Source organism: Scleropages formosus, chromosome 2 (genome assembly GCF_900964775.1).
Source record: "Scleropages formosus chromosome 2, fSclFor1.1, whole genome shotgun sequence".
Lineage (NCBI taxonomy): Eukaryota > Metazoa > Chordata > Actinopteri > Osteoglossiformes > Osteoglossidae > Scleropages > Scleropages formosus.
In genome coordinates this window covers 28,161,283-28,182,426 of record NC_041807.1, presented here as the reverse complement: position 1 = coordinate 28,182,426, position 21,144 = coordinate 28,161,283, and the positions used below count along the sequence as shown (strand labels likewise).

The 21,144-nt window shown below is 45.6% G+C and overlaps 1 protein-coding gene across 3 annotated transcripts in view; it reads right to left on the bottom strand.

The window, feature by feature from the left end:
- Positions 1–21,144, bottom strand: part of ndrg3b (ndrg family member 3b) — a 37,284-nt gene that overhangs the window by 5,618 nt on the left and 10,522 nt on the right. For 2 of the 3 annotated variants that reach the window (XM_018756754.2, XM_018756755.2), the window contains exons 2-14: positions 16,234–16,318; positions 14,579–14,611; positions 3,892–3,997; positions 3,451–3,571; positions 2,782–2,844; positions 2,489–2,549; positions 1,768–1,854; positions 1,325–1,381; positions 996–1,099; positions 821–886; positions 659–710; positions 428–475; positions 170–205 (exon numbers count right to left, since the gene is read on the bottom strand). In XM_018756754.2, the coding sequence (XP_018612270.1) occupies positions 170–205; positions 428–475; positions 659–710; positions 821–886; positions 996–1,099; positions 1,325–1,381; positions 1,768–1,854; positions 2,489–2,549; positions 2,782–2,844; positions 3,451–3,571; positions 3,892–3,997; positions 14,579–14,611; positions 16,234–16,290 (891 nt within the window). In that variant the 5' untranslated portion in view covers positions 16,291–16,318. The remainder of the gene's footprint in view (positions 1–169; positions 206–427; positions 476–658; positions 711–820; positions 887–995; positions 1,100–1,324; positions 1,382–1,767; positions 1,855–2,488; positions 2,550–2,781; positions 2,845–3,450; positions 3,572–3,891; positions 3,998–14,578; positions 14,612–16,233; positions 16,319–21,144) is intronic. The other variant, XM_018756756.2, reaches the window with a different exon arrangement.

Genomic DNA, 21,144 nt, shown 5'->3' with positions numbered 1-21,144 from the left:
TAGTGTTAGTTAACAAAAAAGATCACATTCGGACAGCGAATTTTTCAACAGTAAGCCTTTTTGGGGTGCTCAAAGCAAAGTTCTCCAGAAACATGAGTGGTTAAATGACGTTGTCATCTTAAGAGGCTATCTGGCCTGATGGGCACCTCTTCGTATCTAAGCCACCTACCTGGACAACCTGAGGTAGTCCGCCACAGTCGGCCATCTGCAGAGAAATTCAGGATGTCTCGTGAGCAGAAAAGGCCACCATTGCAGGAGAAAGCAGCAACAAAATGGTGGTGGAAATTACACTGAACTACGACTGCTCACTGACATTGCCTCATTTGACATTCCACTAGTCTTAAGTCAAATATAGGCCTAAAAATCATTCCATTTGCCTTCATAGTCACAAATAATGTTTCTACTTCAACACGTTTGATTTACTCACCTTCAGCAAAGTTGTTTTTGTTGGATTTAACCTGGAGTTGCATTCCACCTACATGGCACATTAAAAAACACATAATTTTTAAAAGACACCAATAATTATTTGAGACTTGTGATACTGTTTCAGCCAAATTATGTCTGTAGCAAATACACAAAATAGTAGTGATGACACTCTGGATGTACCGTAGATCAAGCTGGTGCTTATCATATAAGTGTGAGAGGAGAAAACACTCACGACTGCTTCCACTGCTGGGGAGTTGTCTCCAACGACCAGCAGGACAGGGCACCTGTGGGCAGGAGTGGGGTTAGGCAGCACTATGAAAAAGCAATCTGTGAAATAGGCAGCCACAGACACACACATACACTCACGAACACACGCCCTGGCAGACCTACTCACTTCAGTGTGTTGACTGTGTCCTCATTCAGGCCAGGCACCGGCCTCTCAATCTCCAGGTCCCGACGGCTGTTAACAAACCCGGCAGGGCACAGATCAGTACATCCATCACCCGATGTCATTTTATTTCCAAAGTTTACCTGTTATTTCAGTTCTCCTGATCACATTTCTGTGGTACCTGTTATAAGAAGCGCAGAAGAGTGTGAGGTTGGACTGGTTGATATCCTGGGCAATGTGCAGACGGTATGTTTGGATTATTTCCTGGTTTTCAGTCAGCTCCTCCTAGGAGAACAGAGGGTTAGACTCTAGTAGAGACCATAATACCTGTGTTAACGTTATCTAACATTCAGACATCACAGAGATGCAAGAATGATTGTGCCCTGCTCACCAAGGTTAAGGGAATCAATTACATATAATTGAAAAGACTCCAAAAGCTCTTAAGAGGAGATAAATATGACTGTGGTCAAGAAAAGCCCCAAAGCTAACCCCACGATGGCTCAAACTCACTGTGCTGAAATGGTGGCTCATCACTATGTCGACCAGGTTGCTGGTCCATCCAGAGAGCTACAAGAACAAATCTGATCGGTTAAATGCTTTCAGTCCTAAAAGTGGGAGAATAAACTTCTGAGGCATTGAGGCACCACAAGTCTACAACAGAGACAGGAAATATACACAGTTTTTACAGATCAAAAATAATTTAAAAAAAAAGAAAATCAGAGAGCTGTGGAGACTAACTCTTTCTTGCTTGATATATTACTGAAGTTTACCCTTAAGCAAGTTGTAATTACAGGTTGCAAATTAATATCAACCTCTTTAACATGGAAAGAATAAAGACATTTATGAGACTTGTCAAAATACTATAGGTTGCCATGACATGTTGATTTATGCAAATAGCAGCAATGTGTCCCAGCTGTAGGTGCTGAGGTGGGCCTGCAGCAGAGAGTGCTGACCTTGGAAGCAGCCCAGTCCATCCAGCCCTTTGCACAGGGGTCCACGTTGATGAGCACGAGACCCTCCACCAGGGCTGGCTGGTTCAGCTGCAGAGAAAGAGCACCAGTCACAATGTAGAAGCAGCAATGTGGCCCATCTAACACCTTGAAATGACAGTCCAGCTCTCTGCCAACACTCCCAACCCCGCTGCTGTCAATGCTCCAAACTAGCATGATCATCCAGTTTGCCGGCCAGCAGGTAGAGGAGGGGTGGAAGGGGTCTGAAGTGGATGGCTCATTTCAGAGACCAATTTCAAAACAAAATATGATTATCTGACAGAAAGAGCAGAGCGAGGTATCAGTGACCGAGTTCTGACAGCCGCAGATTACAAATCCACTTTATCTTTTCATAGGGGGATTAAAGAAAGCTGGGAATGTGAAGCATTTGAGGTGGCGGTCCTGTCATTTGAGCTCTGAAGAGATGAGCTGGTGAAGACAGGCTTGGGTTTTGATATGGAACTAGGGGAGTTTTACAGAAAACTGAGGACATAATAAATATTTGTAGCAGGCTCAGGGAACTGCAGCTCATACCCAGATAAGGATTTTGGAAATAGGACGGATAGATGGAGGACCTCTTTGAACAGGAAAAGCAAAACATACAACTGCTCCTTATTAGACGGAGTCATGTGATGCATTGTTACTATTATGGTGGCAGCTCAGGAGAGCCACAAAGCAGACTTACCGCAAGTCTGGATAGTATGTAGGCTCCAGCTCCCACACCAATTCCAATCAGGCTGCCCACCCTGTACAAATGAGAGAAACAAAAACCTCAGCGTTCATGCGTAACTACACAAAGCAGCCTTCTCACTGCCTGGCCCTGCACGTGCAGTGACTCAGAGACCAGGAAGCTGGCATCTGGACTGAGATTGCAAGAAATAAGTGTACACATTGCAGACGTGAGAAAACAAGCCTGTGTTATACTACAGAAATCTGTGTAACACGCAAAGACAATCACGATGGACATACTATACGTACTTCAGGTGCGTGAGCACGGAGGGCAACATTTCAGCAAGTTCATCCATGGTGGGATACTGGTACCTGGAAAGAAACACAAGTAGTTTAGAGAAGTACTGAGTTAGCCGCTCCAAAACCTTGCTCACTTTTACCACCAAAGAGCATTTTGATCTGAAGAGTCCATCTTCATTGGTGGTTCCCACAACTCACACTGGTGTCCCAGCTGTTGAGTTGTCTGTCAAACTGAGTTTACAAAACCCAGGCTAAGGATCAGGTTCAACCACAACAACGTATCACCACATGAAGAAACAAAGGTTTGTCTACTGATGTCAAAAGGCCCCTTCTATCCTGCAGCAGCCCAGTGGCTGAAAGTTAATTTTAAACAAAAACTCACAGCATGAGCCTCTCAGATAAAAACTTATAGAACCAAGGTCCTAATGCTAAAACTACTCTATAAAAAAAAAAAACTTAAAATAATAACAACTTGTGCACAGACTTCACAAAGTAGTAACGTATTAATGACCATACTAACAAAAATCCACTTTCTGAGGGCATGGCTATAATTTTAAGATTGCCAAACTGAACAATGGAAGTCTTACTGTGGATGGACATCATGAAAGAGGCAATATTAACGATCATGTACAGGTGAGCTGGCTTTGCCCAAGGATCCATTGTTGGTTGGTGTCTTACCCATTGGGGAAAGGGGGAGCACCTTCCTGTTGTCCAGGGGCATCCACATGGACCACGGCAAAGTGCTGCGTGATCTCCTGCATGTCCTCAAAGTTGAAGAGGGTGTTGAAGCAGGACTTGTCTGCAAATTGTGCAGAAGCAAATCAAACAAATATGCACAACTATTTAAGATGTTTATGACATGATATATAAGTGCAAAAGCACTTGTATAAGTAAAAAAAAAAAATTCTTATTTCAAAAATTGTTAAATAACTGATTAATCAAAGAGATATTCCATACAAATTTATTCTGTTTCACTTCAAGCCACATCAAAATAAATAGGACACGATGTTGACATATTTCCAACCATAATACTAGAACAAGACAAATTTGGTTTCATATTACTAAAAAAAGCACACCTTGTCACCCTCGTACGTGGTTCAGTGAGTTTTTAGTACTTACGGTTGAGGCCAATGTCATGGTAAGTGAGAATAACTGGTCTACTGCCTTTGGGTGTTCCCCTCATGGTCACGTGGAGGACACCATGGGGAGTCTCAATGTCATGCTCCTAAAACCAGTCAGACACAAAACCAAGTCCAAACACAGGTGCTTAAGTGAACTCACATAAATTTCTTCTAAACATCTATACAAATTTGTTCTAAACTGTCAATGTACCAAGTTTTGATTAAAAGCAGTGAAAATGTCATTAATATTTACAGTGCCAATAAAAGTAACCACCCCTTGGACTTTTTTTGGAACTATTAGGTATTTAACTGAGAATTTTTGCCACTCATCAACACAAAGTACTCTATAATGTCATCCAAGAAAGTTGAATATTTTTGTAGGCACTGTAGGCAACAGCCAAACCAAAATCACATTCGGTGAACAACGTACTACAGTTTCCGATGTGTAATTCACACCGTAACATTAGGAACGAGACTGAGGTTTTGCTATGACTATTGAAGAAAAACTGATAACAGATAACAGACTGACAAAAGCTTTGCTGACAGGAGTCTTACGAGATCATTAAAAATATGTCTCAATGCTGGGCACAACTAGAGTTTGTATATGGTACAGGTGACACTCCATAGATACACAGAAACACGGATCGACAATGAACTGCAACAAAACCAGGTCCTGTGCACTCTCACAGATAACGTGAACTTGATATTGTCCAGTGACGTCTGGCCTTAATCTAATGATCGGTGAAAGGAAATATCCTGCTTCTTGGATCCCCTGAGGTCTCTTTAGCCATTACTTTGCTCCGCTTGATGAATTATCTGAGGTTTTCTAGCTGCACTGTGTCAGTGCTCACGTAGCTAACAAAATGTGACAGAGCTGTGCATGAAACTCATCAATATCTGCTAACCCAGAAGCTGCCCTGCCACCAAACATAAGAGACTGCATCAAAGTCATGTCCAGTCTCTTCTGAAAAGCACACTTTGTCCTTTATAGTGCTGACTTCCCTTCATTGTTGACTTTCTACACCACGGAAACCACAAAATGCAACACTACACATGTCAAAGAGCTGTTCAGCAGCAGTATGACGGTGTCAGTGACAGGGCTCGGTGACAACTGGCCAGGAGCTGACGAAAAACATGCAAGGCAACAAACCATAAATGGAAATACACAACCACAATGACAGAGGATGCAACACTCGGGGTGGGAAAACCTGCTGCATCTTAAACTGCCTTGTTCAAGTTCTTGTTCAAGAGAAGAGTGCGGCATCAGACATTACGTGACCAGTCCTTTTCTTATACCTTCAGTCCTTAGACCACTAGATATCCAGCTTTCATGAGTGACAGGCTATTTTCCAAAACATACTCCTGAGCCCTCCACAAAATAAATACATAAAAATAAAAAAATAAACAAATAAAAAAAGTCTACACCGGTAACAATCTGGTTAAATTTAGAATACCTTAATTCTGTTTTGCTATAAACTTCCCGCTACCAAGGAAAAAAGATTTTTACTTACATGCATTTACAAGATTTCAAAAAAGTTGTCCAAGCCCCAAACCCAGAAATATAATTTCATTTAAAGAACAGAATAAGCTTTATAATATGTATTTGGACTCATTCTACAGTTGTGAGATACGCTTACAACATGTGCCTTGTACCATGGAGAAACAGTAACGGCTGAGTTTTAAGAAGTTATGGCCATTGTGGACCCACGACTGGTCCATGAAATACCTTAAAACCTGCAGCAGAGGGGAGATTAGATAGATAGGTGATTACATTTTTCAGACCAGAAAAAGGTCTTGTGTGATATTGTGGCGTGCAGCGCTGTGGGTTTAGATGGGGCGAAGAAGGACGCAGAGGCAGCGTTCATGACAAACAATTTATTAGAAGAAGAGCACCAGGGAAATAACGCCCTCGGTCCGAGGACCCCGTTTCCTCCAGGACCTGCGCTTACAGCCAGCCTTCCCAGCCTGCTTAACACCCCCAGGCTCTTTTTCCACACACTGGGAAACACAGTCACCCCCTTATTTTCCCCATATGTGTCCCCAGTGGTTGCACATGCTCATTTCACATTATTCCCCATAATGCAACTATTTACATTAGACGGGTTTCTCTGCTAAATACAAGTAACGCGGGTTGTTCCAATATTATACCTTCTGTGTTCTTGGAAACAGCCACTTGCAAAGCAGAATCTCAGGACTGTTTTTAAAAAAGGTTTTAATCCTACTTCTGATTGCATTTCACCCACAACACCCCTTACCTATTTCACTGTATGCAGAAGTACTGCATGCCTGATGATCGAGCCATGGAGAAGACCCAGAGCTGTCATGCAGTGGTTGAGCTGATGCTGATCTAAATATTGCCTCTATGAGGTGCTAAACCCTATGGGTGGGACCACTGTAGCAGCTAAGCATGCTTCAGAAAGAGGTTCACGACACACAGCGAGAACACCTGTTCCATGAGCATTTCGGTTAATAAATATAGCACAGCAAAGTGTCATGGTGGTTTACACACAGAGCCAGCCCTGGGTACAACACACCCACACCCCGTCTTCTCCACCTGGGGAACACCTCTCACCCCCACTGGGGTTTCACCAGAGTTTTGCAACTCCTGCAGCTGCCCCCGTCAGCCACGCTTTTGGTTCCTGACTCACGTACATCTACTCTGGGAACCACCCAGGTTCACCTTTCCGCATCAAATGTCAACTTTCTCCAACTACCTCACAAGGCTCCCCCCCTTTTCACAACGCAATGCAAAGAGGCATTGAGGACAAAGGGCATGGAAAATTCTTCACAAAATAACTACCTTCAAAAAGGGAGCCCACAAGAAGAGAACAATAAACAAAACCAAGAACCTAACTGAGAACTTCACGCACCGTCTCTAGTTGCTGCTCACATAAAAGACATTCAAGCGCCGTGAAACATGGCTTTGGTGAGCAAGAAAACCCTACTTTAAACCCAGCTGGAAAACAAAGGAATAAAAGTATTTCAATATTTTTAAAAAGATTTAGTTTACAGACCGACAAGTAAAACCACCTACCTACACAAAACAGAGAATAACACATCAACACAAAAAGACTATTTCATGAATTTGCCAAGAAAACCATTCAGAGCAAAAGCACAATTCTGTCAATTTTTCCACCAAAAAATGCTTGTTTTTCTGGGGAAGGAATATGGTGAAGAAAAAAAAGAAACCTTTGAACGGCAGTGCAACTGCAACAATGTCGGCGTGCAACTGGAGACATGCTACTTGGGATAAGGGAGAATGGTGCCATCCGCCCGCGTACTGCCGACACACTGGTCATTTCTTCTGCTCCCATCGAGTCCCTCATGGGTTTAATATTGCACAAGAATGTCCATATAGGCAGGCTTTTATTAACAGGCCTTCACCTTTCGCTCTCCCTTGTTCAAAACCCCTGTGCTGAGATTGCTCTGCAGCCCCCTGGGCCACTCAAAGCCCAGCTAAGGGGCTTGTGCTGGAAGAGCCTGCTGGAGAACAGAGCCAGTTGTGCACTGGAAAGTTTGAGCACCCGGTCTGGCACTGCCAACAGCCCCTTCCCCCATGCACTCAAACTACAGGCCCGGCTGGACTAATTCCCCAAACAGCAGGCAAAGAGCAGGCCCAGCAGCTGCGGAGCGAAAGCCCAAGTGTACTTACCACTACCGGCAGAGCGCAGTCGATCTGGTACAGGTCTAAGACAGCTGTCATTTCGCAAACCACTGGAAGAGTTCTTTTCATGAGCGATGCTGGGCAGAAACACTTGAAAGCAGAGCCAAAAAGGGCGAACTGCTCTTCTACTGGCCACTGATCCCACAAAAGAAAGGAGGGGGGGAGACAGAACACGGTGGACGGTGCTGCGTCTCAGGCTGGTAGGCTCAATGCGTCCAAGGCTGCTTAGAGCTGTGTGGAGACGCCCCTAACTGGATTTAGAGAGGTCAGGTGGGTTGGGGCGGGACGTGGGTCACCGTTGCCAGAGAAGCACGTCCCTCCCGTGCCAGACTCAGACGAGATCAACTGGCCGCCTCCGGATCGACCTCGCAGGAGCAGGGGACCAGGAAGCCTTGCCTCACGGAGTGGAATTAAGGCCACTTAAAGATGCAGGCACAGTTCACTGGGACATGCTGCTCTTAGGGAAACTGCACTGACTCAGTTACGCATAGCAAACCAGATAGAAGTTCCCCTCTTTGGCATCTATCTGGTCCTCAATCAAATCCACCTTTCCTCTCCCTTCCAATGAGATACTGATGTTACAGACCTCTGCACAAAAGTGACTCCTTTTAAAAAGCGACCTTAACCAGTCAGTTTTGAACATCAAAATTTTGGTGTAAATAACAAACACACGAGACAAAAAGAATCCATTTCTTGCACCTAGCAGTCTGTAGTAAAACTAATTCCTTTTGAAACAGTTGTTTCATGGGTGATTTCCTTCACCCGAATACAGCAGCTCAGGTGCGAGAATCGTTTTCACTGATGCAATAATGCAATAATGTGGTTCCTTTCATGTACCCTGACAGCAAGATCTGTTTGATAACCTTTAAAGGCTGACTGGAGTGCACACTGGTTTGAATAATTTCATCAGGATTAGGGCGGTTAAGGCACCTCTTGCAGAGTTTCTCACACACACAGTGTCCCGCTGCCTCCAGCAGAGGCCCCCACAGACCTGATGTCCTGCCACCATCCTGCGACCAAGGCCTCTCCCACAGCCACAGCTCATGGATGCATCCAGATACACAGGTCGGGTCACCAAAAACAGCACGGGCTGCTGCCATTGCAACCAGCAGGTTTGTGACGCAGGCATTGTTGCTTGAGGGCAGAAAAAGGTCAAGAATCAAACACGTTCAAAATTTCCAGTTTGAATCTATAGTGAGCTCATTGCTGACAGACTGGTGCACTGGCTATTATTACTCCAGCATACAGGTCTGTTAGCCTGGGGCTGGAACCCTGCACGGAGTCTGCGAAACAACAGACGTCAGAAAATCAGAGTCACATGCTCAGCAGACCACACAGTATGTGGAAATAAATCAATTAATAAATTAAAAAAAAAAAAAAAAAAAAAACACACACACACACACACACACACACCACGGTGTGAAAATGGGATCCCAGAAGCAGCAGCAAGTAGCAGTCCAGTTAAGAATGCAGACTTGTAATGTGAAGGCTGCTGGTTCAGGCCACACTTCCCGTTACATCTGCAGCACCCTTGATCAAGAATTACTCAAGTGAAAACACCCAGCTCTAGGTGGCTCAAATACTGTTAGTTGCTTGGGATGAAAGTCATAAGACGAGCAATGAATTATTAATAGTAGGAGTATGAACTGTTGACAAAATTCAGTGTCAGATAGGAGAATATTTAAATACATGCATTTGCAAAACAGATGAGGGACGTGCCATCGACTCGTAGCGACCGCTCATATTGTTTGCAAGTCAAGGGAGGAACAGGAGTGGTTTGCCGTTGCCTTCTTCCTTGTATGTCCGGGAGGAGCAAACACAGAGAGAAACGTCAACTCCACACAACCTGAGCGGTACTTGAACCCCACAACCACTGAGCAGCGAGGCGCTGGCTTTACCCACTAGGTCACCGTGCAAAACACAAGTGCTGCAGAAATCAGTTAATCATTCCTAGGCTGAACTTGCCTTGCTTTAAATAATGGGGGGAAAAAAAAAAAAAAATCTGTAGGTTGCTTTAACTCAACACACGACTAAGACATAGTGCTCAGCCTTGGATCCAGGAAAATTACATATGATCCTTTTAATTAGGATATCAGGATTAGTGCTGATTCAGGTCAGGCTACAGGCAAAAACCAAGAAAATGGGTCACAACTCCATCAGGCAACTGCATTCTTGTAGGCCACTGCAGCACAGTTGCTAAGAATATTTCCTCCCTCACAATTAGGAGATTTGTGTCAGCAAAGAGGACAGATTGGCAGACATACGTCAGGGAAATGATGAGAATGTAACAACATTCTCCGTTGAAAGTAGATGCTTCTAGTTGTTTAATCTTGTCAGATCTTATACATTTACACTGTTCATTTCGCTGACAGCCTTGTCCAGGGCAATTTACCACCTCTAGTCTGTATACTAATGTATTTATGAACTCCTTTATACATACTGGTCATTTTTACTGGATCAGTTCAGGGTAAGTCCTTTGGCTGCTACAGCAAGAGTGGGATTCGACCTTCTGATTGCAAGGTGACGGCTCTCTCCAGCACCGAGCCTTGTACCGCTCATTGCGTGGGCAGCATGTTTGAAACGGTCACACCGGTGTTTAATGTGATGTAATGCTTTTTCGACGTCTGCTGATCTGCTTCTGCGCCCCGTTTGTGGAAAAAGATAACTTTCGTGCACGAACAACATTGTAGTGCTGCAAGTTTCACTACCAAGGATGTTACACTCGGATGGATTTTACTCTTGCGCATGTTGCTCCTGATGGTGAAGAAAGCAGCGGTTCTCTACCAAATGTCACACTCAGCTTTACGGCTGTTACTTCTAAAATGCATTTTTACTGTTATTGCACAGGATACTTTTTCACGTTGATACTTCCTGTTCATGCACACCTGCTTCAATCTGAGCATCGGGAGACAGGGCCTTTGATCTCGGGGGGGGGGGGGGGATGTAAAAAAATGTTATGTGGTACACAACAAACACTGAAATATAGGTCAACCATAACACAACGAGACTTAAGGGAGGCCTCCTTGGGACCTACTGGTTGGGTGAGGGAGCCTGCTGAGGAATGAGACCAGGCGTCTACACCCAACAACCTGTGACCTTTTCACAGCTAACGGCGAACCCCGCTCCCGTTCCAAGGGTCGCGCCTGCTAGGTATGTGCAGGATACACCTGGTCCCCCCTGACATTTGTGTGACTGTAAAGAGACCCTCCATCTGTGCTGCAGGTATGACAAAGTGCAGGCTTGTGGACAGGTGCATCCCGTGTGGTCGCTTGGCCTGCACTGTAGGAACTCCTTTTCCAAATGCACACTGTAAGAAAAGAACCTCGTTTACCGCACACGAAGTTCTTACCATTTGAAGCGTGCTGCAGATACGATGGGATGGAAGTTCTCAGCGCGTCACGTTTCTGCCACATAAGTAGGACACGCTCGGAAAGAGAGGAGTCCAGTCAGAGTGATGATGCTGAGCGCTCAGGAGATGTTCCGCTGATACAGCGATCACCGAACGCCTGATTAACAATCGCACGTCAAGGCTGCTTCCTGGAGAAAACTTTAGAGTAATGCTCACCGTGAGAACACAAACGGGCCACACACAGGCACACAAACGGGTGTAGCTCTCCTCTGGTTTGGGTCATCTGCTCGGGCACAGATGCGCAGCCAGGCTGGATCAATCCAAGCTGAATAACTGATACATCTCTTTGTCAATACAGTAATGTAAGTCCTCCCCCCCACACACATAACCTTCTGGTACAGAGATATAAAAATAAATCAGGCAATGCACAAGCCATGTGACTCAGAGTCTGCTGATAACAACTGCAGCAGATTAAATCAAATCTGCCTCGGTGCCAGCTGCCAAACATCTGTCGATATGAGCCCGTCCTTGAGTGGGTTATGTGGGACAGAACAGCAATTCCCATTCCTGGGTCAGCGCATGGAACAGGGAGGGCCAGCAGGATTCTGGCATTCAGGGGAAACTGATGACTCGTACCGTGAACCCAGTTCTTCCCACTGTGGGCCTGATGCCCGTCTAATCCTCCTTTGATGCCGAAGGAGGCCGGCCCATCTGCCCAGCCGTGGCGAGGAACGTGGTCAAGCCAAGGAAGTCGTGCGAGCACCACTGTACTGCCCTCAGCGTGAGCTCCACACAAACCTACCGAGTGACGGGATGTTCTGTCTTTAACCTGGAAATTTCAACGTTGGAATCACTTTCCAAGTTCTTACTTAAAATTAATATGGTGGAAAAGTGGAATGCATGAATACTTCTACTGCACCATTAAGACCATAAAAGACAAAGGAAATGAAACCTTCTAATACGTTACTGAAAGAAGTATGTCAGAATATATCAATATATTGCATGAACAGAACTGCTTCCAGCTATTTAAAGGACTTGATCAACCGCTACATCTCAGCCAGACCTCTTTGCTCATCTACTTCTGCTCGTTTAGCGGTCCTGTGCACAAAAGGTAAAGCTCGGAGGTTCTCGATTCTGGCTCCCTTGTGGTGGAATGACCTTCCCCTCTCACTCAGAACTGCAGAAACTCTGTCTACATTCAAGAAGGGTCTGAAAACTCACCTTTTCCAGACCCATTTCGCCCAAGATCTCTCCAGCTCATGTACGGTGTAAATGTTCATGCACCGTAACTTCATGAGCATCCCCAGATAAGCCTTTACTCAGCCGCTACTCCGGCATTGTACGTGACTGTTGTGGATCTTATTATACAAATAAAAATTAAAAATAAATAGTTGGAGGTTATTAGGATTCATTTATCCTGAGTTTTATGCACCTACTCGAGCAATGAGCATCGGCGCATTGAGAGGAAAGAAACAAACTAGGTTTACTTAAGAATCACATGTCTACAGCCATGTCTCTTTCTCTTAATGTAATGCATAAATTGTACTTTTGCTGAGATGTACGTCGCTTTTGACAAAAGTGTCTGCTAAAAAAAAAAAAAAAAAAAAAAAATACGTGGAGCAACAGAAGAAAAGACAAAATAAATAGCTCTATAAGTAAAGAATGAAATTACAATACTAGGATCAAAAATAACCTCTTGTATTATTGAACAAGCTCACACACACAGTTACTAAAACTGCTTGTCCCAAGCGGGGTTGTGGCAAGCCCGAGCCTAGCCTGGCAACACAGGGTGTAAGGCTGGAGGGGGATAGGACACACCCAGGACGGGATGCCAGTCCGTCACAAGACACCCTAAGCTGGACTCGAACCCCAGACCACCAGAGGGCAGGACCTGGCCAAGCCTGCTGCACCACTGCACCTCCCTTTGAACAAACTGAAAAATGTTTTATTTGTTTCTGTGTTAAAGAATTTTAAATGGCTTATGATTACATGTAATATATTTTCAGGGGCTTTATTCTATAAAAAAAACTGCATTATGAAATACTCCAAAAATAACACAATCAGACAAAAATCCATTTCCGAAAACTTACGTTGGCTGAGTGTTACACATTAATGGGGTTACAATGCCCCCTCCTGGGAGAGATCTCCACCACCTGACCCACAAATTACCAGTTTCTCGCTGAAACACAGTCTTCATTGTCCAGGAAATAATTATTTACTTAGCCATAAAACTGCTGAAATAAAACATGAACCGTAAAAATAGCCTTCAAATCATGCACAAAAATGAGCTGTGTTGCCTTGGCAACCGTGCAGTCCATCCATTACTGTACAGGTTTTGAGAAGCAGGTGGGGTGGCTGCGCTGGGCTCATGCTTTACGCCGCCATGCTTTCTCTCCAAGGTTACACACTGCTTTCACCATCTCGGCACAGCTCGCTGGGGTATGCAACAGTGGCAGGAATTCACTACGGCTCATGACTGACGGGCCTCCCGTATCACCGCAGCGGGAGGGATCGTGGGTAATGATAATGCCGAGTAACTTCCAGCCCAATCTGCTGCGTGTATATTTCAACGGCAACCTTGAATTTACATGGCGTGGAGAAAAACGGGGGCCATTTCTGAACCTGACGCTGCTGTGTGCAAAGCATTACCAACGCAGGACTCAAAAGCATCGGTGTCCCAGCATATGGGACATCCCAGCTTCAGATTTTATTATTTTAAGGATTTGCGCATCCGTATCGGAAGCAGAGAGAGGCTATTTGGATGAACTGACCAGATGAGGTTAGCAACACTTCCGACGCAGAGATGCACGACGTGAAAAAGCTGTCGCGGGATCTCAGAGTCAGACAAGCTTCCCTCCCTGGGATACAGGCCGAGCGCAGCGCGCTGGCGATCGATGCGTGGAAAAGCAGCGAGCTGCACTCTATGGCGACATACATACATTGTATATGGGCCCACGGGCAGCGGCCCTCTGTATTCAGGTCAGGAAGAGGATGTGCAGAGCCCATCCAGCCAAAGGACGGTACCAGCATAGCCCTTCGCAGCCTCTGCACACGCTGTCTCAGACAAAGCAGGCAGACAGGATCGGCGCTAAATGGGTATTAGAGCGACTTGTTCCCCCCGATTACAACACCGCTAATGGGCAACACAAACAGCGGCGTAAAGCTCCCCGACTCCCTACAACTTGTTCCGCTTCCTCCAGGAGGCTTAAGGGTAATCTCCACGGTGCCGAGCAGAAAGCGCAGCCATGCTTGGCTGGCATCGTCCGTCACCTCCAGACAGAATCCGGCTCACGGACAGGGCAGCCCAGGAGGCGGCTTCGCGTCGACTTCACATCGACTCGGGGCGCCCCGTTGACACGGTTTTGCTGGCCAGCACCACGCTGAGGACGTGGACGGATCTCCCTGTCTCTTGCCAGTTCCCTCACTTACTCCATTAATTTGGTGCCTGAGCCAAAACTTTCATCCAAGGAGACTTTTTAAAAATTTTCTCTGATTGCACAGCTAAATGTTTTAATGAAGCGATTAATTATATTCGCTTTGCTGAAGGCTACTAAAGCCATACGTTTTTAACCTGTACGTCACCCGCACGGTCCTCGGCATCTCTTTCAAAAGCGGCACCGACATTGCCGCTCTTGGTTCGTAAGCGGAGCAGCAGAATTCGGCGTCGCTTACCTGGCAGTCAAAGTCCTGAAAATTCCGAGCATTCTGGGTGAGAAGGGGAGACCGAGAGAGAGGGAGGGAGGGAGAGAGAGAAATAAGACGTGAATGAGCGTCGCGAGTCCTTCGAACGACAGCTGACGTAGCCCCTGTTTAAAACACTCTTTCTGCTCACTCGGCTTCAGGGCCGAATTAAATTTTAATAGGCGTATTTCAAGAGGCGGAGGAGTATTCACCTGAAGCGGAGAGTCCTGCCTTCACCTAGAGCTGGATGCAGCAGACTCGCACAGAACAGCTGCTGTCTGACCGTGGAACGGAGAAGCGTGGAAAGGGACGGCGCAGACAGGCTTTGTGTTTAAATGTGAAGAAAGGAACAGGCCTAGAAGGCTGCGTGTTCACGCGGAGAGCAGCTCTCCGTCCCAGTGGCATGACCTCCACCTACGTTCTAGCACCCTTCCTCTGGCTCCCAGCCCACCTCCTCTGCTCCCCCTGAAGCTGCCACTAGGAGGAGTCGCAGGTCAGCAGGAGTCCCTCAAAACTCACGTTGGGTACGGAACTCTCAAACCTGCCTTCCACTTCTTTATCAACATTTTAACTATTAGTCCATATGTGCTGAAATACAGGAGCCACGGAGCAGCCGCGGCTCTAGGACTGAGCTGGGTCTGGAGCTCCGCTAGGATGCTGATCCTCTCGAGAACTTGTTAGCGACCGCCTGTAATGTTCATCGTGCAGATGGAAACTTCGGGTTCACGTCCAAAAGCGGGCATCCTCTTGCTAACGAGAATGTAAATCCGACATATCAAAACGTGCACTGCTCGGCACCTTTTCTTTCTGACTAACCAGAGCAAGGCCAGACACTTCAGCCTACACAAGTACAGCACTTTGAGCTGTAAGACTGCGTAAGGAAGCAGCCGCTCACGATTCTGCAGTATGAATGTTTGATCAACCTGCAGCAGAGTGTCAGGGAAGTGCGCCCCTCTCCCCCCCCAGCTCTAGCGTCAGCCGCCTTCCCGCTTTCATCTGAGATGAGAGCAGCGTACCCCAAGAGGGCTTTCTCCCGCTCTTCCACTCCTCTCAGATGGAGCGATTCAGGAGCCCAGCATGGACTCCCATTCTGCCTTCATGCAAGAAGAGATGCATCTCTCTGAGGTATTCTCTCTCAGACTGTGGATGCTTTTCCTGCACTCTGCATCCTCCCTCCCCTATTTGTCCTCTTTCATTAGCTTCCCTGACCATGCAGTTCAGTGTGAACTATCCAGGCAGAGTGTGGGGGTGGTGCCCGGGGTACCTGCTGGTTCACTGAGGTGCATGTACACCGAGCACACTCGGTATCCACAGCGTGGCCTGAGCCCTTGCAGCTTGTGGTAAAGCTGTTACTGAGGGTGCTGTTCTGGGATCAGCTCTCTCTCCCAGAATGACTAGTGGACCACTGCCAGGCCAGCAAGCTCTGTCTGGAGGCTCAGCAAAACCCCTGTGCTGCAGCATCTTCCTCTGATCTCATTTCAACCGCAGGGTCTCTCCGGCTCCCATCGCGCAAGCAGCATCCACTTCGGAATCTGGTTGCCACGGTTACCAGCTGATCCCGAACTAGTTATCAAGTAAAGGGAGCTTGACGGTACATGGAAACTGAGACTGTGAGAGGGATGCGCTCCACAGACCTCATTCCTCACCTTGTCGGTCAGCAGGGGCTTGATCTCCGTCAGCTGTACGTCCTGCAGCTCGTCCATGGTCAGATGTTCGACTTGTCGTTCACGCCTAGGTGGGAAAGGGAGAGAGACGGGAAACCATGGGAGATTATCGAAACGTACAATTCAGAATACAGCGGGGTGCAGCACTCAAAGGCAGCGGACAGGAAATCCACTTAATCTACAGCGCGCCTCTATACAGAACGTCCTGGACACAGAGAACGTCCAGTGTCCACAGCGTTATTTAATCCTTCGTCTCGAAACCCCTGACAGCAGATCAGTTTACTCATTGTGTCTTGCTGCAGATCATTCTGGAACTGTGCTGTAAATGGAACTGTGTAATACCAAAGACAAAAGATGGGAGGGAGCAAAACACCAGTATCCGTGTTGCCATGGGTACCTGGGAGACAGGCTTCGAGACACTCCACACGGGAGAGTGCTTTGCAGAGAAACATCTCTGTGTCCAGCTTCTGCTATATGTGTGTTCCAGTGAGCAAAGAAAACATCAAGGAAGAATTCAGTTGTAACCCTAAACAAAAGTACTTTTGAAGCACAGACGACAGCTGAAACGATGAACCAGTTTCTCCCTTGTTGTAACCACAGAAGTGTAATGGTGGTCAGGCTCAGTGTATGCAGGACCTCAAATTTCCAAGGGAGCATTTACCATTGACGTCAAAGGCCTAGAGACGCACCTCCGATCTGTAAAAGGCCACACGCATCTCTGCAGGAGCCAATGAGTCGAGGCTCTCCTGCCAGCTCCATGCACACTTTTGCTTTCGTTCCTTTCGTCGACCCGACGTGTGTTTGTCCGAAGTCCCTAACGGTTTCTGAGTTGGTGTATTAAATTAAAATAATAAAAGGTAGTTGCTTACAAAATTCTGGCCATAGAAGGAGAAACACTGACTGCAAACAGGACACATACTGTTACAGTACATACGAATATGCCAACATATTTTCAAAAGTTGACAAAGAAGAAAAAAAAAACTGTTTCCTTGAAATAACACCAGTGACAAGCTCACCATTTACCTTATTAGAAAAACAGAATGACACTTGTGGACTCAACCTTTGTATTAACAGCCATCTGAAGAATGCAATGTGGTATCAGTTGCTAACAGATGTCCAAATGTGATGGACACAGGCAGTGACACCGGGAAAAAGTGTCATTTTACTATGTCTGAACAAGTCATCGTAGAAGGAAGGAGGACATGATGAATGAAACCTCAGATTATCATTCTTCTGTATGTCACAGAAACAGCCAAATTAATCCCAAAATGTCTTGTTTCTTGGTCCTATACACTCTGCTCCGTTATATGAGCAGTGTCTTCAAAAGTACTTCAAACACCTGTTAACTCCTTATTGCTCTCTAGGTTTTAGGCGTGTGATGCTGCGTCCATTGAGCTCCCAAATGCAACTGTAACCCATTTCTTTATGCGGGGAAACGTTTGCAGAGTACCGAAGAGAAAAGTGTTATCTAACGGTGTTTTCATGCATCATTCATCCATGCAGCCAGCTTCTTCTGCTTACAGTTATAACTTCAGAAAAGGGAAGTGAGCAACTGCATTTCCATATTTAATTTCATGATTAAATAATGTTCATAATAAAATGCATTCCTGGTTATAATTCTATATGTCCTAATTCAAACATTTCTTTGGAAATGTGACAAAGTAGCATCAGTTTGGTTCCAGTAGCCATAATAATTATACATTATAAACTAGTACTGCTTTCCACACTTAATTATTTGCTTTCCATCATTTCTTTGTTCATTCCACACCGTTTTCGTGCTAATACAGCACTTTCAAATTAGTCTGAAAAAGAAGAGAAATGCATTCTGACATTTCTAACAAGTCTCCTAATCGATGTACAACAAAAAATGCCAAAGGCAAAAGCAAGGAAAAAATAGCAACCTTCCTTGTTTCATATTCTGCAGCATTTGCAATACCTCAGTTGTGTTACTTCACCATCCCTACTACCTTTGTCTTACAGCCAGAACTCTCCCATACATTGGCACTGAGTCCACCAAACAGCTGCTCCTCCTCTGAGGGCCAGACCGACAGTCAATTCCCTGAATGGACCAAACCTGAGAACCTGACTGCATAAACAAGCAAACCACGGAGCCTTGCTTGGCGAGGAGCGAGGGCTTCGGGCACATCTGTGCAGACGGGTGTGTGTCACAGAGAAGAATGGAGACTGGTTTTGTTTTCCCCACAATCCTGTGAGAAAGGTCACTGTGCCCGCTGGCCCGTCTTCAAATCCCAGTTAGCGAGGATAGATGAATGCGAGCCCCTGTCCGTAAACCCCCCCTCCTGAAACGGTCATCCATCTTCCTGACAAACTGTCACCTCTGTGCAAATGCACCAGCAATTCCAGCATCTGGTCTTCACAGTGATGCTCTGGTCACATGAACATGCTTTCAGCTTGATTAGGCCATATAAAACCTGGTCAATTATCTTCTCATACAGGCTTTAGGATTTTCTGGTTTTACACAGCATGTTATTATTGTTCAAATGGTGAAGCCGAACATGTTGAGAAAACATTTTCCCCATTAAAGGGAGAAAAACAATCTGGTTGGATAGACTGATTTTTGTTTAATTGTCCTAATATTAAAAATCCTGATCATTTTTATTCACACTTGCAAGACTAAAACTTGGACACAGGTGGCAATTAAACGCAACGTATTAGTAACAGCATTAGTTAACAACACTTAAGAAAAAAACAGAAAATTGTAATATGTTGTACAGATTGACTTGATTGTCCTTTTCTCTGCATCAGTTTTGTTCATTCCTTAAATTTTTATAATAGTAGGAAGAGTGACTGTATTATGTTTGCACACATGTTTCTCAAGAAATCTGGCCTGGTGTTGTGGGTCCACTACATACATAGGAAACTTGAAACGTCAATATTTGAGCATTAGGGCGTTGAGATTCCAGAATTTGAGTGACAGCAGAAGAATCGTCCCATGGAATCCAGGACCCCATGAGGCCCCGGTGACTAACTGCACATACAAAAATACCATTCCACAGAAACAGATGAGAAAACAAATGCATTGTCATGAAGCAACCCATAGCCTTAGGCGAAAACATCCAACCTCCAGGCACTTAGAGCAATAAAATGTTTCCAAGAAAGTACAGTTTGGAAAAACCTGACTGCCCTTCATTGTCTAGAGTGACCTCAAACTAAATGGCTTTTCTTGACCGAGGTGTGTGTGCATATGATGGAAATGGACTTGTTCCATTAACAAAGTATTATTTGAAACGCCACAGCAATCTCTCCATCTCTTATTTTCACAGAGGAAGTAGCTTTGTAGAACAGCACAAGGAAAGTAAAACAAACAGAAAGGGAACTAAGGACTGCTCAGATCAAGCGTAGGAGCCCTAAAAAATCTGCTTACGGTCTCATTTAAGACCAGATCAGCCACGCACAACAGCAATGGAAAAATACATCAACAAATATTCTGCATGCTTCCAAAGATTTACCTGAGGTTACAGTCCAACACTTCTTCCAGACCATCAGAATCTAGGACAAAACTGGAAAGACTTAGACTTGTCTAGCCAGAGGTCATGATTATGACAACAGAACAGCCAGGTGACACTTATGTAAAAGGTTCTCTTTGTCTGGTACTTTACTCCACTTTTCTGCATATGACACTGGAAGGTTAAGGGTGAAACAACTGTGTCAATTAACCATGTTGGTTTCTATTGGTCTTAGCATGATCTTACGTGAATAATTTGTACTTCCACATGAACATATATGTATTAGCATTGCAAGGTGCCCAGGGTACCTGTGGAGTGGGAGAGGAACGAATGGCTTCTTCAACGTTGGCGTTTCATACAGGTGAACAAGACGGAAGGAGAACGGTGACAGCCAGAAGCCACGTTTCCTCCGGAGCCACTGTAGCTCTGCTGTCCCATTATGCCAAAAAGAAAACCAATACTGAAACACCAGTCCTGTAATGCCGAACCTACATTTCCCCCGCAGCACATCAAGGGCGACACACAGGTCGGTACACCACCGGAGGAAATTTCCCCCATCTACAGCACAATAACCCTACTCAAGTTACAGAAAGACACCGATCTATTACCTGTAGGAAACATGAGGAAATGAAAATGCTAAAGACATACCTGTTAACTGCTCGCCTGGGAAAACAGACACAAAACATAACTGACGGTTGTGTGTGGTGAACGTTTAATTCTCGCATGAAAACGAAAGAAGGCTCTTTTGCATTCCGAACTGAGTCTGCTTTATTTCAGAGAGAAACTAACTACATAATATGTGCACCATACATGCAGAATTAGACGACAGACATTCGGCAGAAAAAAATACAAACTTTTTTCAATTCAAGCTTTGTGGGGGCGATGACACTGATGATCTCAGCGATCCCACCGATCCCCCTGTGAAAGACACCGGCAGCGAGAGAAGGTGCGGTGGGGGCGTTTGGCTCTGAAGGCGACAGGAGCGGCTGCAGGGCTTCGTGGAGCAGGGCGCGGTGCCAGGCCCGCTCGAGGCTCTCGGGCTCCTTCTCTGCGTGAGCCAATTATTGCTCCCCGTGGGCCCGGCTCAGCCCACCCCGCACGCTGGGCTTTGTCATGGTCTGGTTCAAAATAAACCCAAACACCAAGCAGAGAGAAACACGTGGAGGAAAAGCCATTAAATCCAGGGCAAAGGAAAACAGTGCACAACTGCTGTACCTTGGTGATGAATGGATCTGCAGGCTTATTTTCCTCGGCCATTTTTACTATTCTTCCATTTTTAGGACTGAAACAGATGCGACAAATAGCGATACGTGTGAAAACATTTAGTGCGCTCTCTGACTCACTCTAAAGCTCTTGTACACACCCCTAATTCCACCAACTGAGCACTCGCTAGCACCTTGTTCTTCTCACATCCCCTAACCTCACA